This window comes from Pseudoliparis swirei, chromosome 20, assembly GCF_029220125.1.
Source record: "Pseudoliparis swirei isolate HS2019 ecotype Mariana Trench chromosome 20, NWPU_hadal_v1, whole genome shotgun sequence".
NCBI lineage: Eukaryota > Metazoa > Chordata > Actinopteri > Perciformes > Liparidae > Pseudoliparis > Pseudoliparis swirei.
The window spans coordinates 19,648,330-19,661,072 of NC_079407.1; the positions used below are offsets into that span (position 1 = coordinate 19,648,330).

Sequence of the window (12,743 nt, forward strand, 5' to 3'; positions counted from 1 at the left end):
ATAATGACGTTAAAAATCTGTATTTTCAAAAAGAAATTACAAAATATGTTTTGTACTGTGTAAAACTTGTATTGTTACCACTTCATTGGACATTAAGAAAATAACATATTAATTAGTCCCTCACTTTTTATTTGAATTAGCACAATTAGGGCCTGCAAATTAAAGTAAATTACTATATAGGCCTTCACACAAACTGGCATCACACAAGCGTACACTGAACATGTTTAACAAAAACATGGTTCAAAATACTTTGTCTTCAAAGAAATATTTTAAAAGAACCTGAAATTCACACTAATCCAAAACACGTTTTTGTTTTCAGTATCCCCATATTTACAGGGATTTTCAAGGATCGTACCTAAATGTATTCATAAAAGTTCCATCGTTTTTTTCAGGAACGCCATGTTCAAACTCAGCCACCTGTATAAATGTACATCCTTGCTAGTGCATAGGAGATAAAGGTCTTTCCTTAGGGCACATCAGCATGCAGTGGATATAACCAATGGCCAAAAGTCACAAGCACACATAAATTACATCATAAAATATATCATATTTATTCAGTATATTTTCAGGGTTTCATTCCAACATAGTAAAGTGAGAATAAAGGCCGTATTTAGTGCATTAACATACATACTAACAATCATTGAATCCAAAAATTACATTTTTAGCATAACATTTAGCATGTTGGTATACTAAATAAAGGTTTTTCTTCAGTGCCGCCTGCTGGACAGTGAATATATTGTAATTGTGATAACTCCATTCATATAATACTACTTTAGTATGTACATATACTACACATATTTATTGGATCCATGTGCAACGGTATTTAATAATAAGAACGTTCAACAATTCAGTGACAGACTCATTTAAATTCCAACATTTTTATGATGTGTTCACACCAAAAGCCCAAAACGCGTGAGTTTACTCGCTAGACTATTTGCTGCGTTCACACCAAAAGCGGTGCGATTTTAAGCAAAGGGCGGGGCTTATCTCCATGAATTGTCTACGTAAGTTAGTTGTTATTTCCGCCATCCATCATAGAAGGAATAACCACTATTGTCGAATTATACTTGTTGTGGAAATCGCACAAACGTCGGAACATCAAACGCCCTTGTATTTGGATTCATGACATCATCCGTCGCCGCACACAACTCAGTGAATGTCACCGTCTTCTCCAGTAACTGCGTCTGGATGACTGCCGCTTCCAGGGCTACTTCAGGCTAACCAGTAGCCAGTTTGATGACCTGTTGGCTCGGATCGGTGCGATGATCTCTCGGTTGGACACCAATTAAAGGTGTTCAACCTCAGCTGCGCAGCGCTTGTCCATCTGTCTCCGGTGAGTGGCAGTTTCATTAAATATATGTATGCAATATAATGTCATCCATATTATATACAGATACGGCAGCCATGTTTGTTTATACACATATGTATCTACTAACTATATAACGTATTTTATAAACTCGCCGGCATATTTTATTATTATTTATGCATAGTATCTGTGAAGCTATATCAAAACTTTTACTGTTTACTAGGGTGACCAGACGTCCTCTTTTCCCTGGACATGTCCTCTTTTTGAGACCTAAAAAATGCGTCCGGCAGGGATTCCAAAAACGTCCGGGATTTTGCTTCGTCGGATATTTGCGTTTCTCTGGGTCTTTCACAAACTAGTTATTACCCCTTACAAGTTTTGGAAATGGTATCTCCCTTACGTTCCACCTTCTTGCGCAAGCTCTGACTGTCGAGAGAACAGTCATTGGTCGACCGATCTCAGTGTTGCCAGATACACGATAATTAACCTCCAAATACGACAATTTTGAGCCTTTGGTACGATACTTCACCATTTCCAATCAGGCAACACTGAGCACCTTGCCGCCTCCACTAGTTGCATTGTTGTTTGTGCAGCATGCTATACACTCCTACTACTACCCCCCCCCCCCCCCCCCGAGATGAAGTGTCCTCTTTTTCACAAACTCAAGTCTGGTCACCCTATGTTAACACCAATAGTATCTTCAATACAACTCAGTTAAATTTGATATTTTCTGTGCTGCAGATATCTCGCGACTTGGGACTCATTTAGGACCATTGGCAACAGCTTCCGTGTCGGAGTCTCCACTGTCTCGAATATCCTTTCTTCTCAGTGGAGAATGTACTGGCGTGCCATTGAGCTCCAAACAGAAATTGAGGAGAAGTGTGTGAAGGCTCCATGTGTACTGCATAATTTCCTGTGGAGAACAACACAAACTGCAGTGAGCGTACTGGTTGGAAAGGTGGAGCAACTGCCAGATCTTGGAATAATAACTCAGGGAAAGAGGCCATCAGGATGAGGGAGGCCTTCACATCCTTCTTCTCTGCTGAATGAACTGTCCCATGGCAAGACACGGTGTAATACTCAAGCATATCAAAAACGACTCCTTAAGAGTCAACCAACATTACTAATGATCAAATTTTCCTTTTTTTGTTTCTTAAAAAGTTGAAATATTTCAACTAAAGGGCGAAATTCTCGCCGTTCAAAACGTACCGCCCAAAATGCGCCACACGGCAACATTTTATCAGTCTATCGCAACAACACGCGTCAGTACGTTGACTTTGCATGGAATCTCGTCGCGTGAAAAATCACAACGCTTTTGGTGTGAACGCAGCATTAGAATTTCCAATTGATCAAATTTCTGCAAAACTTAAGTGAAAGACTGAGGATAGGTCTATAAAAAAACAGTAATCGTTAAAGGGGATCTAAACTCTAGTCTCCTGTCTGAAGTCAGACTTGCTCGATGTCCAGTCACTGGTATAACATGCACACAACTAACTACATCCTGCTTTGGCTCTGAACAATGGCATTGTATTTATGTCAAGGTGTACAATCATCGAACAATGATCCTGTTCTTGGGAATACTGGGCTGGAATATTGATAATAATATATGTATTTATTTTTTTCAACAAAAGTAAGGATACATTGTTTAATATTAAATACACACATGCAGTCTGATAAAAAATATGCCCATCACCACCCTCTCAACAAATGCATATACATTCAATTTTATTTCGCTGGCGCATTTATTCAAAGCGACTTAGATTCATGTACCGTAGACATAGCTACAGGAAGCAATTCAGCTCAAGGACACATGGACTAGGGCGGGGATTGAGCCGCCAACCCTTTGATTGAAAGACGGACCTGGTAACCACTCACCACTGACCCCCAGTCACCCCAGGAATAACAAACCCAAGATGTATATTGTTGAGCACAGCCATGGGTGGAGGGATTTTATTGTTTTATGGTTTACTCTGGTCCCCTACCACCTGATTTTTTTTTATATACTCCTTCATAACTGTTGAAACGATATAATTGCAAGTACTATCTATACACTCAAAAGCTTTCTTCACATGCAGATCAAATGCAGTGTAAGGGAGTACATGCTAATGTACTAATTTGTAATATCTTGGTCTGAAACCGTTAAAGTAAACTGCCCCAAACAAAAATTAATCAGAATACCTAACACATTTTTGGCTGTGTAGATACTCTTGTAATAATCATCATTTTAATAATACAATCAATGCACTTCCTGAAATATTGGTTAAAATATTTATTTTAAGTAGTGTTTCTCTAGATCTTCTCCTGATTATTTAGTTAGAATTCCTGCTTTTCTTTTTTCTCTTTTCATTGTTGTACATAAAGGCAAATATAAAGACAAAGGAAGAGGTTCAAACGATCTGACGTCATCATACAGTGATTTTATAAGGATACCTCACTCATCATCACATGCAGAAGGATCCAGCTCTGCCCATGAAAGGAGATACATATGTTGGTCAGTGATAGAATAGCATATTACAGGTATAGGTTTATGTTAGTACCAGATGGGTGACTCTGCCAATGCAATGCTACTCTTTGTTCTCTTTGTGGGAGTCTGTGGAGCAGTGGATGACACTGCACTATGTGAGATGTTGGGGAGCCCAGAGTTTCCTCTGTTATCTAAGGAAGGAGATATTACTATTGGAGGAGCGTTCTCTCTCCATAGCCAAATATCAAAGCCTTCGCTGTCGTTCACAAATGCTCCAGAATCTCTCATATGTTCCAGGTAATGTTTGATCGTCTTCTTTGTCAATTATTATTTCTTAAACAAAAAAGTCATACAATTGTTGGTTAAAAGTGTTCTTAATCTTTTCAGGTTGAATTTTAGAGAATTTCGTTTTGCCCAAACAATGATTTTTGCGATCCAGGAGATCAACAATAGCAGCTCTCTGCTGCCTAATATCTCAATTGGTTATAAAATATTTGACAGCTGTGGTTCAACATTGCCTTCAATTCGTGCAGTAATGGGTCTAATGAATGGACAGGAAAGTACTCGGGGTAAAACCTGCTCAAGACAGTCATCTGTTCATGCCATCATCGGGGCCTCTGAGTCCTCCTCTACCATTGTGATGCTACACATTGCAGGGATTTTCAAAATACCGGTGGTAATTATTTGTTAGCAATTGTCTGTTAATTTCTGACTCATTTCAACCTGTTTCAGTAGGATTGTAATGATCTGAATGTGTCTTATGATACAGTTAATAGAGTGACCCTCAACAAAGTCAGATATGAAGTAAAACAACATTTTGTCAAAGTTTTGTTCAAATGTTATCAATGTTATCTTTTGTTTCCCTACTTTTCTTCTCTATTAGATCAGCCACTTTGCCACTTGTGCTTGTCTGAGTAACAGAAAGGAATATCCCTCTTTCTTCAGAACCATCCCTAGTGATTACTATCAGAGCAGAGCCTTAGCAAAACTGGTAAAGCACTTTGGCTGGACATGGGTAGGGGCAGTTAGAAGTGATAATGACTATGGTAACAATGGCATGGCAACATTTATCACAGCTGCAAGCCAAGAGGGGGTATGCGTTGAGTACTCAGAGGCCATTTCGCGGACTGACCCCAGTTGGCAGGTTGCCAATGTGGTCAGAGTGATCCACAGTGGCAGTGCAAGGGTCTTAGTTGCCTTCCTTGCCCAGGGTGAGATGAACATTCTGCTTGAGGAAGCTCTGAAGCAGAACTTGACTGGACTGCAGTGGGTGGGCAGTGAGTCCTGGATTACGGCCGGTCATCTGGCCACGGAGAGGTACTCGGGAATCCTAACAGGGTCTCTGGGTTTCACCATGAAAAAAACAAAGATCAGAGGCCTGCGAGAGTTTCTTTTGAAGGTTAACCCAAGTCAAAAACCACACAATAATCTGCTGAGAGAGTTCTGGGAAGCCACATTTGGTTGCAGTTTCCGATCTAATTTGCATGGTCAGACTCAGTGCTCTGGCTCTGAGAAACTAGAGAACATCAACAATCCTTTCACAGATGTGACAGAACTCAGGATATCTAACAATGTGTATAAAGCTGTGTATGCTGTGGCTCATGCAATGCATAACATGTTAAAATGTGGACAAAACGATGAAGCTGTAAATCAGTCGTGTAACTGGAAATATAATTTACAGATTAAACACGTAAGTAGTTGCCTTCAAGGATTGAGTACATTGTTTGAAATAATCAACAATTCCCTTAAATATAAGGTTTTTTTAAATGTTCTCTTTTGGCAGGTGGTGAAATACCTCCAAGTTGTGAATTTTACTCTTTCGTCAGGAGAAAGAGTACATTTTGATGGAAATGGAGACCCTGTAGCAATGTATGAGCTGGTGAACTGGCAGAGAAACCAAGCAGGAGATACTGTGTTTGTGGCTGTCGGGAGCTACAATGCCTCTCTACCAAAAGGAAAACAGTTTATCATGAATGAAAAGAACACAACATGGGCTGATGAATCCCCAAAGGTATCAATGTGTTGAATATGATATACTAATTATGGAGGTTATTTATCAATGTCATAACTTCTCCCATAGCCATTTCATCATGAAACATAGGTACGTTCTGCATTGTTAAAGGAAATCATATAAAAGTCTAAAATGACACTTTTATAACTGTGTATAGTTTACAGATTGGCAAGCAAAGTGCCAAAAAGTTTACATGTAATATGCAAGAGGTTGAAATAATTTTTAGACTAAAAATGTATTCAATTTAATACAAATTATATGAACATTATGATTAAAGAAAAATACACTATGAGTATTTGATGAGTGGTGGTGGTATTACAGAGGCCACAGTCTGTCTGCAGTGAGAGTTGTCTACCAGGTTTCCGGCAGGCTGTGATTAAAGGCAAGCCCAAATGCTGTTTCTCATGCATCGCCTGTGCTGCTGGACAAATCAGCAATTCCAGCAGTGAGTAAGAGCTTTCCTATTTCTATTTGATTGTCCAATATTTCTACCAAATCAATGCTCACCAGTTTCTTCCAGCAAGCGTATATTTTAAAATTAGCTCTGTTCTCATAACGAAGGTTACGATACTGTAACCATGGTTCCGTACGCACAGGCACTGCTCCTCTACTGGACTCTATGTGTAATTTTATCTTCCGATCATGAGCATGATCTCACTCATACAACATTTGCAAAAGCATAGCCGGCCAATGAGGATATACCTAACCCAATACACGCAAACCCCACAGTATATACGGCGGCACATACCGCTGCTAAATCTACACAGTCTATTCAGCGAGCGGCAGCCGGGCAGCCTGTGATAGATTTACGGTTATAATATTGAAACCTTTGCTTTAATTGGAATCTATGGGTACAGCGGTTGGAGCCTGTTGAATGCACCTAACCACATTGATCCTGAATGGCTCAAAGTTAATCACCACAGCCCATTTACTTCTTTACAACCCAGGCAATGAGGGGGAACAATAATAGATAGCAGCTTAGAAGCATAGCAGCAAATTATAGCAAGGAAGCGTAGAGTCAAAGCATAGCAGTGAAGCATAGCAGAGAAGCATAGCAGCAAAGTATAGCAAGGCAGTATGGAGTCAATGAATAGAGGCAGTGAAGCATAGCAGCGAAGAATAGAAGTGAAGATATCCCCATGGATGTGAAGTCGGGAAATGATGGCACTGACAAGATTCCTGATGCGATTCTTGAAGCGGTGACTTAAATGGGCAATTCCTTATTTGCTAAAATTAGCACAAAAAAAGCAGTGGGGTGTGCTGCTTCATATACTGTATAGTTTGGTACACACAAACTGATTGGGCATTTACACTTACGCAGATTTTCATGGCGAAGGTGGTTTGTGATTCGAGGAAAGTTACCACAGATTCCAGTAAAGGACAGATGGTGTGTGAGTTTGAACCTGCATCTTACAGCATTAACATTTTAGTGTTCCATGTTTTTTATTCAGATACGGGAGAATGCTCCCACTGTCCACTGGAGTACTGGTCAAATGAAGATCATAGCCAGTGTGTTCCAAAGGTGATTGAGTTCCTATCTTTTGGAGAAACCATGGGCGCCCTTCTCACCGCTTTCTCATTGTTTGGAGCAGGCTTAACACTGGTGGTGTCAGGTGTTTTTTTTCGGTTTCATCACACACCTCTTGTCAAAGCCAGCAACTCTGAGCTGAGCTTCCTGCTGCTCTTCTCCTTGACTCTGTGTTTCCTGTGTTCTCTGACCTTCATAGGCCGGCCCACTGAGTGGTCCTGCATGCTGCGGCACACAGCATTTGGAATCACCTTTGCCTTGTGCATATCTTGTATCTTGGCGAAAACTTTAGCAGTGGTCATCGCCTTTAAGGCCAAAGGGCCAACAAGCACATTTCCTCAGTGTTCTGCTCCACTTCAGAGAACAAGTGTTCTTAGCTGTACATTACTGCAGGTGTTAGTTTGTGTTGTGTGGTTAATTCTCGCCCCACCATTCCCCTACAAAAATACAGCTTATGCCACTGAAAGGATAATTCTAGAGTGTAATATAGGTTCACCTGTAGGTTTCTGGGCTGTGCTGGTGTATATAGGAATCCTGGCTGTGCTATGCTTTATCCTTGCCTTTCTGGCTCGAAAGGTGCCTGATAATTTCAATGAAGCTAAGTTCATCACCTTTAGCATGCTGATATTCTGTGCGGTCTGGGTTACTTTTATCCCAGCGTATGTCAGTTCTCCTGGGAAGTTCACTGTAGCTGTAGAGATATTTGCTATTCTGGCCTCCAGCTTTGGCTTGCTATTTTGTATATTTGCTCCAAAATGTTATATTTTACTCCTAAAACCAGAGAGAAATACCAAAAAACATATGATCGGGAGAAACTAGTGAAAATTCCCGAATTGCTATTTTATTCTTATAAAGGCTGTGGGTTGAATATGATCTTGCGGAAAATGAGACGAGCAGCATTCAGAGTAGCCACATTTGCAGTTTTTTTTAATGTAATGAACAATTATATATTGAATGTTCTCAACTGCAGTGAATTAAATACCTGATATATTAAAAGTACTAATAATGCTTTGCTTAAAATTGTTATTTTTTATCATTTGCTAAATAAAATACTAATACACATGAACTTAGATCTCCCCATGAACACTGTTTTTTTTATCTTTATTGTAAATCATCATTGGTTATGCTAAAATCAATGATGGCATACAAATGCAATTCCTCTAATAGGCCCATCCATCTTTCAGTCACACCATTGGTGGACGTTGGTGGACAAAAACACATACCGGTAATTTGCATAGGTTGCTCCCAGGCCACTGTGGCTTTGTGGTAGTTATAAGAAAAACCCTATAAAATGCTGTGAGTTGAGGGATTTTAGCTTTCGGCCTTGTGTGGTAAATATTGAGGTGAGCTAAAATGCTGCTGATAGCAGATCTGCTACTTATTTGTCTTCTGGCTGTCAGAGGAGGGAAGCCTGTGTGTCAAACATATGGGACAAAAGAACAGTCTCAGTTTTCTAAGGAGGGAGACATCAACATTGGAGGCATTTTCTCCTTCCATCAGAACCCAGTCAGTGTCAATCCAGTTCACCAACTCAACCCAGGAAAAATCCAGTGTGAAGGGTAAGCGGTATGAAACAAATGTATCTGTTATCTCAATATAATATATGTTGTTTATTCATGTTCAAACTTTTTTTACTTTTCACAAATGGTAACATCTGATCCCTCTTCTTTTTTAAGACTGGACCCAGGAGAACTTCAATATGCGTTCACCATGATATTTGCCATAGGGGAGATAAACAACAGCTCAGATCTGCTGCCCGGAGTGACATTGGGTTACAGGATCTTTGACTCCTGCCCCAGTGTCCCTCTGTCCATCAGGGCATCACTTAACTTGATGAATAGGTATGAGAGTGGGGAAGAAAGCTGTAGCAAACACTCAAATGTGCATGCTGTAATAGGGGAAACCACATCTACCTCTACAATAGGTATTGCACGCACCATGGGACCCTTCAATATACCTGTGGTAAGTGTTTCTGTACACATGAGCTGTCGAGAGAATTTGTAGTTGTTGAGTGATAAGTTAGATAACATGTGTAAATGTTTTCATATTAGGCATCTCAAATCTTGCTCTTGCTCTGTTTGACTTGTGTTTCAGATCAGTCATTCAGCCACCTGTGCATGTCTTAGCAAAAGAAGGGACTATCCATCTTTTTTCAGAACCATACCTAGTGACATTCACCAAAGCACAGCCCTCGCAAAACTTATGAAACACTTTGGCTGGACCTGGGTCGGGGCTATCAGAACTAATAGTGACTATGGGAATGGTGGCATGGCCACTTTCCTGGAAGCAGCAGAAAGGGAAGGCGTATGTATTGAGTACTCAGTGGCTATTTACAGAACCGATCCCAGGAAGTGGTTCTTAGAGGTGGTGAACATTATTAAGAAATCCACCTCGAAGGTCATAGTGGCGTTTGCTGATGGCACAGACCTTGACATACTTATTAAGGAGCTTCATGCTCACAATGTGACAGGACTGCAGTGGGTGGGCAGTGAGGGTTGGATCACTTATCGCTATATTGCCTCTCCAGTAAACTACGCTGTGGTGCAGGGTGCGGTGGGCTTTTCAGCATTAAATGCTCACATCCCTGGACTGCAGGAGTTCCTCGCTAACAGCCGGCCCTCCACCACACCGGGAGACCAGGGACTGGTGGAGTTGTGGGAGACGGTGTTCGGCTGCACCCTGACTCTCAAAGCAGAGACTCAAGCTGAGGGTTCAGTCGCAGCCTGCACCGGGAAGGAGTCTCTGTGGGACACAAACACACGCTTCACCGATGTTTCAGATGCCAGTTTACTAAATAATGTTTACAAGGCCACATATGCTGTCGCTCAAGCTTTGCACATGTTGTTGACCTGCAAAGATGGACAGGGGCCTTTTGAGAACAACACTTGTGCTGATTGGGAAAATGCCCAACCATGGCAGGTAAACATACAAATAATATTAAAGTCAAGTCAAACTATTTTATATTTTAGTTTATATTTAGCTGAATAAGAACATATCTGTTTCCCTGCAGGTTCTGCATTACCTAACACAGGTCAATTTCACTACTAAGATTGGTGAAAGGGTTTTCTTTGATGAATTGGGCGACCCCGTGGCCCGTTATGCACTCGTAAACTGGCAGATGGATGAGACCGATTACATTGTCTTTGAAACCATTGGTTTCTATGATGCCTCACAGCCTGAGGGACAGCAGTTTGAGATGAAATCAGATGTGAGAGCTATCTGGGCAGGCGAGAATGTTGAGGTAAGTCAATCTCGAAAGCCTGTCCGAATGAGCGTTCTTGAATTTTATTCTGCAACGTAGCCTAATAAACAATTCTCCTTTTTTAATACAGGTACCAAGGTCTGTTTGCAGTGAGAGCTGATTACCAGGCACCCGTCGGGCTTTTGTGAAAGGCAAGCCTATCTGCTGTTTTGATTGCGTCACCTGTGCTGACGGGGAGTTCAGCAACAGTACAAGTGAGACGGCCGGATTCCTAGCCTTTACTCTAGCAATCATCGTGTTTCTGTTGGGTAGAATCACTGCAAGCACTTTACTGGTCTATCTGAGGATGTGTGCACTGTACAGCCTAAACATATTTATGCTTTCAGATGCAGTGAAATGTGACAAATGCCTCTCCGAGTACAAGTCCAGCGAAGAGAGGACTAACTGTGACTTGAAAGCTATTGAGTACATCACCTTCAGGGAATTGATGGGTATACTGTTGGCCACCTTTTCCGTCTTTGGGGCCTGCATGGCGATGACTATAGCCCTCATATTTTTCCACCACAGGCAGACACCTATTGTCAGGGCCAACAACTCTGAGCTGAGCTTCCTGCTGCTCTTCTCCTTGACTCTGTGTTTCCTGTGTTCTCTGACCTTCATAGGCCGGCCCACTGAGTGGTCCTGCATGCTGCGACACACAGCATTCGGCATCACCTTTGTCCTCTGTATCTCTTGTGTTCTGGGGAAAACGATAGTGGTGTTAATGGCCTTCAGGGCATCACTTCCAGGTCGCAATATGATGAAATGGTTTGGGCCTGCACAGCAGAGACTCAGTGTTCTGTTTTTCACTCTCATACAGGTTCTTATTTGCACATTATGGCTGACAATCAACCCTCCATATCCATTCAAAAATATGAACCACTATAAAGAAAAGATCCTTCTTGAATGTGCACTAGGTTCATCTCTGGGGTTCTGGGCTGTGTTAGGATACATAGGGCTTTTAGCCGTGTTATGTTTTGTACTTGCATTTTTGGCTAGAAAGTTACCTGACCATTTTAATGAAGCTAAATTCATCACCTTTAGCATGCTGATATTCTGTGCTGTCTGGATTACTTTTATCCCAGCTTATGCCAGCTCTCCTGGGAAGTTCACAGTGGCTGTGGAGATATTTGCAATTTTGGCTTCAAGTTATGGGCTGCTTTTTTGTGTTTTTTTGCCAAAGTGCTATATAATTTTATTAAAGCCTGAGACCAATACAAAGAAACATTTGTTGAGTAAAGGGACCCAAAGAGCCATATGATTCATTTGTTTTAATTTGTCTCTAATTGTGTTGTACTTCTACTTTTAAAATAAACTGACTAATTAAAGTTCTAATATTAAATGAAAAAGCAATGTATGTTCCCGCCCCCAAAAAAAATCCTTATTGTGTCCGTATATCAACAACTCAAAATGTATTATTAATAATAAATACTTTAATTTGGCAAAGTTTTTTCATGTAATGGGCATAGAACATTATTATTTAATGTTGCAACCTTTTCAACTGTTAATATGTGTATCACTTTACAAAAGATATGTTCCAAACCTAAATGATGAATCTCCATATTCAACTTGAAAATGAACATAAATCATGGAAACACATATTTGTTTTTGCATTCAAACAATATGTATCAACATAAATGTGCATTATTGTTTTGTAATTAACTCTACAGTTAAACTATAATAAAGGAATTAATACGACACCTTTGACATGTGATCAATGTAACAAATTAAGCAGACCTGATGCAAGTCATTGGGCCATGTGACATTTAATTTTGTGTTATTGTTATTTCTCATAATTTTAGTCAGTTGATATGCCTCTTAGGTCATCCTTAATTAAGAAATAAATAATTGATTGTATGTTTGTACAGATGGCTGTATGAAACCCTTTCGACCTCAGAGGGTGTGTCTTTTGGGGTATGATTAGAACACCTGTGGGGAAGTGCAGGTTCCTCAGGCCTGACCTTGACTTTTACCTCAGGCTCTTCCCACTCATAAGCATACGAACAAATTAACAATCTCCCTCCAGAGATTACATTGTCTCCAGTCTTCCTCCACACCACACCTGTCCCCTCAATTTACACTGGAAAAATCACACCAGGGCTGTTGTATCATAATCCCCTTAAGATCTACTGGAGAACATGAGGCCTTTGTCTGTCAATACTTTGCCCTGGAACATTTGACCATGGCTTTTCA

At 40.6% G+C, this 12,743-nt stretch overlaps 2 protein-coding genes across 2 annotated transcripts; both read left to right on the top strand.

The window, feature by feature from the left end:
* Positions 1-3,867: 3,867 nt before the first annotated feature.
* On the top strand, positions 3,868-8,411 carry LOC130211218 (extracellular calcium-sensing receptor-like). Its single transcript, XM_056441945.1, has 6 exons — positions 3,868-4,067; positions 4,158-4,446; positions 4,654-5,460; positions 5,554-5,781; positions 6,103-6,226; positions 7,233-8,411. Exons 1-6 carry the CDS (start codon positions 3,868-3,870, stop codon positions 8,126-8,128), a joined length of 2,544 nt encoding a protein of 847 aa, XP_056297920.1. The 3' UTR covers positions 8,129-8,411.
* A 373-nt stretch (positions 8,412-8,784) lies between these two features.
* Positions 8,785-12,149, top strand: LOC130211219 (extracellular calcium-sensing receptor-like). The gene is given in 5 exon segments (XM_056441946.1): positions 8,785-9,271; positions 9,404-10,228; positions 10,320-10,550; positions 10,642-10,765; positions 10,898-12,149. Coding segments are annotated over 5 exon segments (2,412 nt in total). The 5' UTR covers positions 8,785-8,953; the 3' UTR covers positions 11,812-12,149.
* Positions 12,150-12,743: the final 594 nt, after the last annotated feature.

Excerpts from the sequence above, each read along its gene's own strand:
- LOC130211218 (XM_056441945.1), top strand. The coding sequence starts at position 3,868 with ATGCTACTCTTTGTTCTCTTTGTGGGAGTCTGTGGAGCAGTGGATGAC. Across the intron at positions 4,447-4,653 it reads GGATTTTCAAAATACCGGTG|ATCAGCCACTTTGCCACTTG; the intron begins GTAATTATTTGT and ends CTTCTCTATTAG. Across the intron at positions 5,782-6,102 it reads GGGCTGATGAATCCCCAAAG|AGGCCACAGTCTGTCTGCAG; the intron begins GTATCAATGTGT and ends GTGGTATTACAG.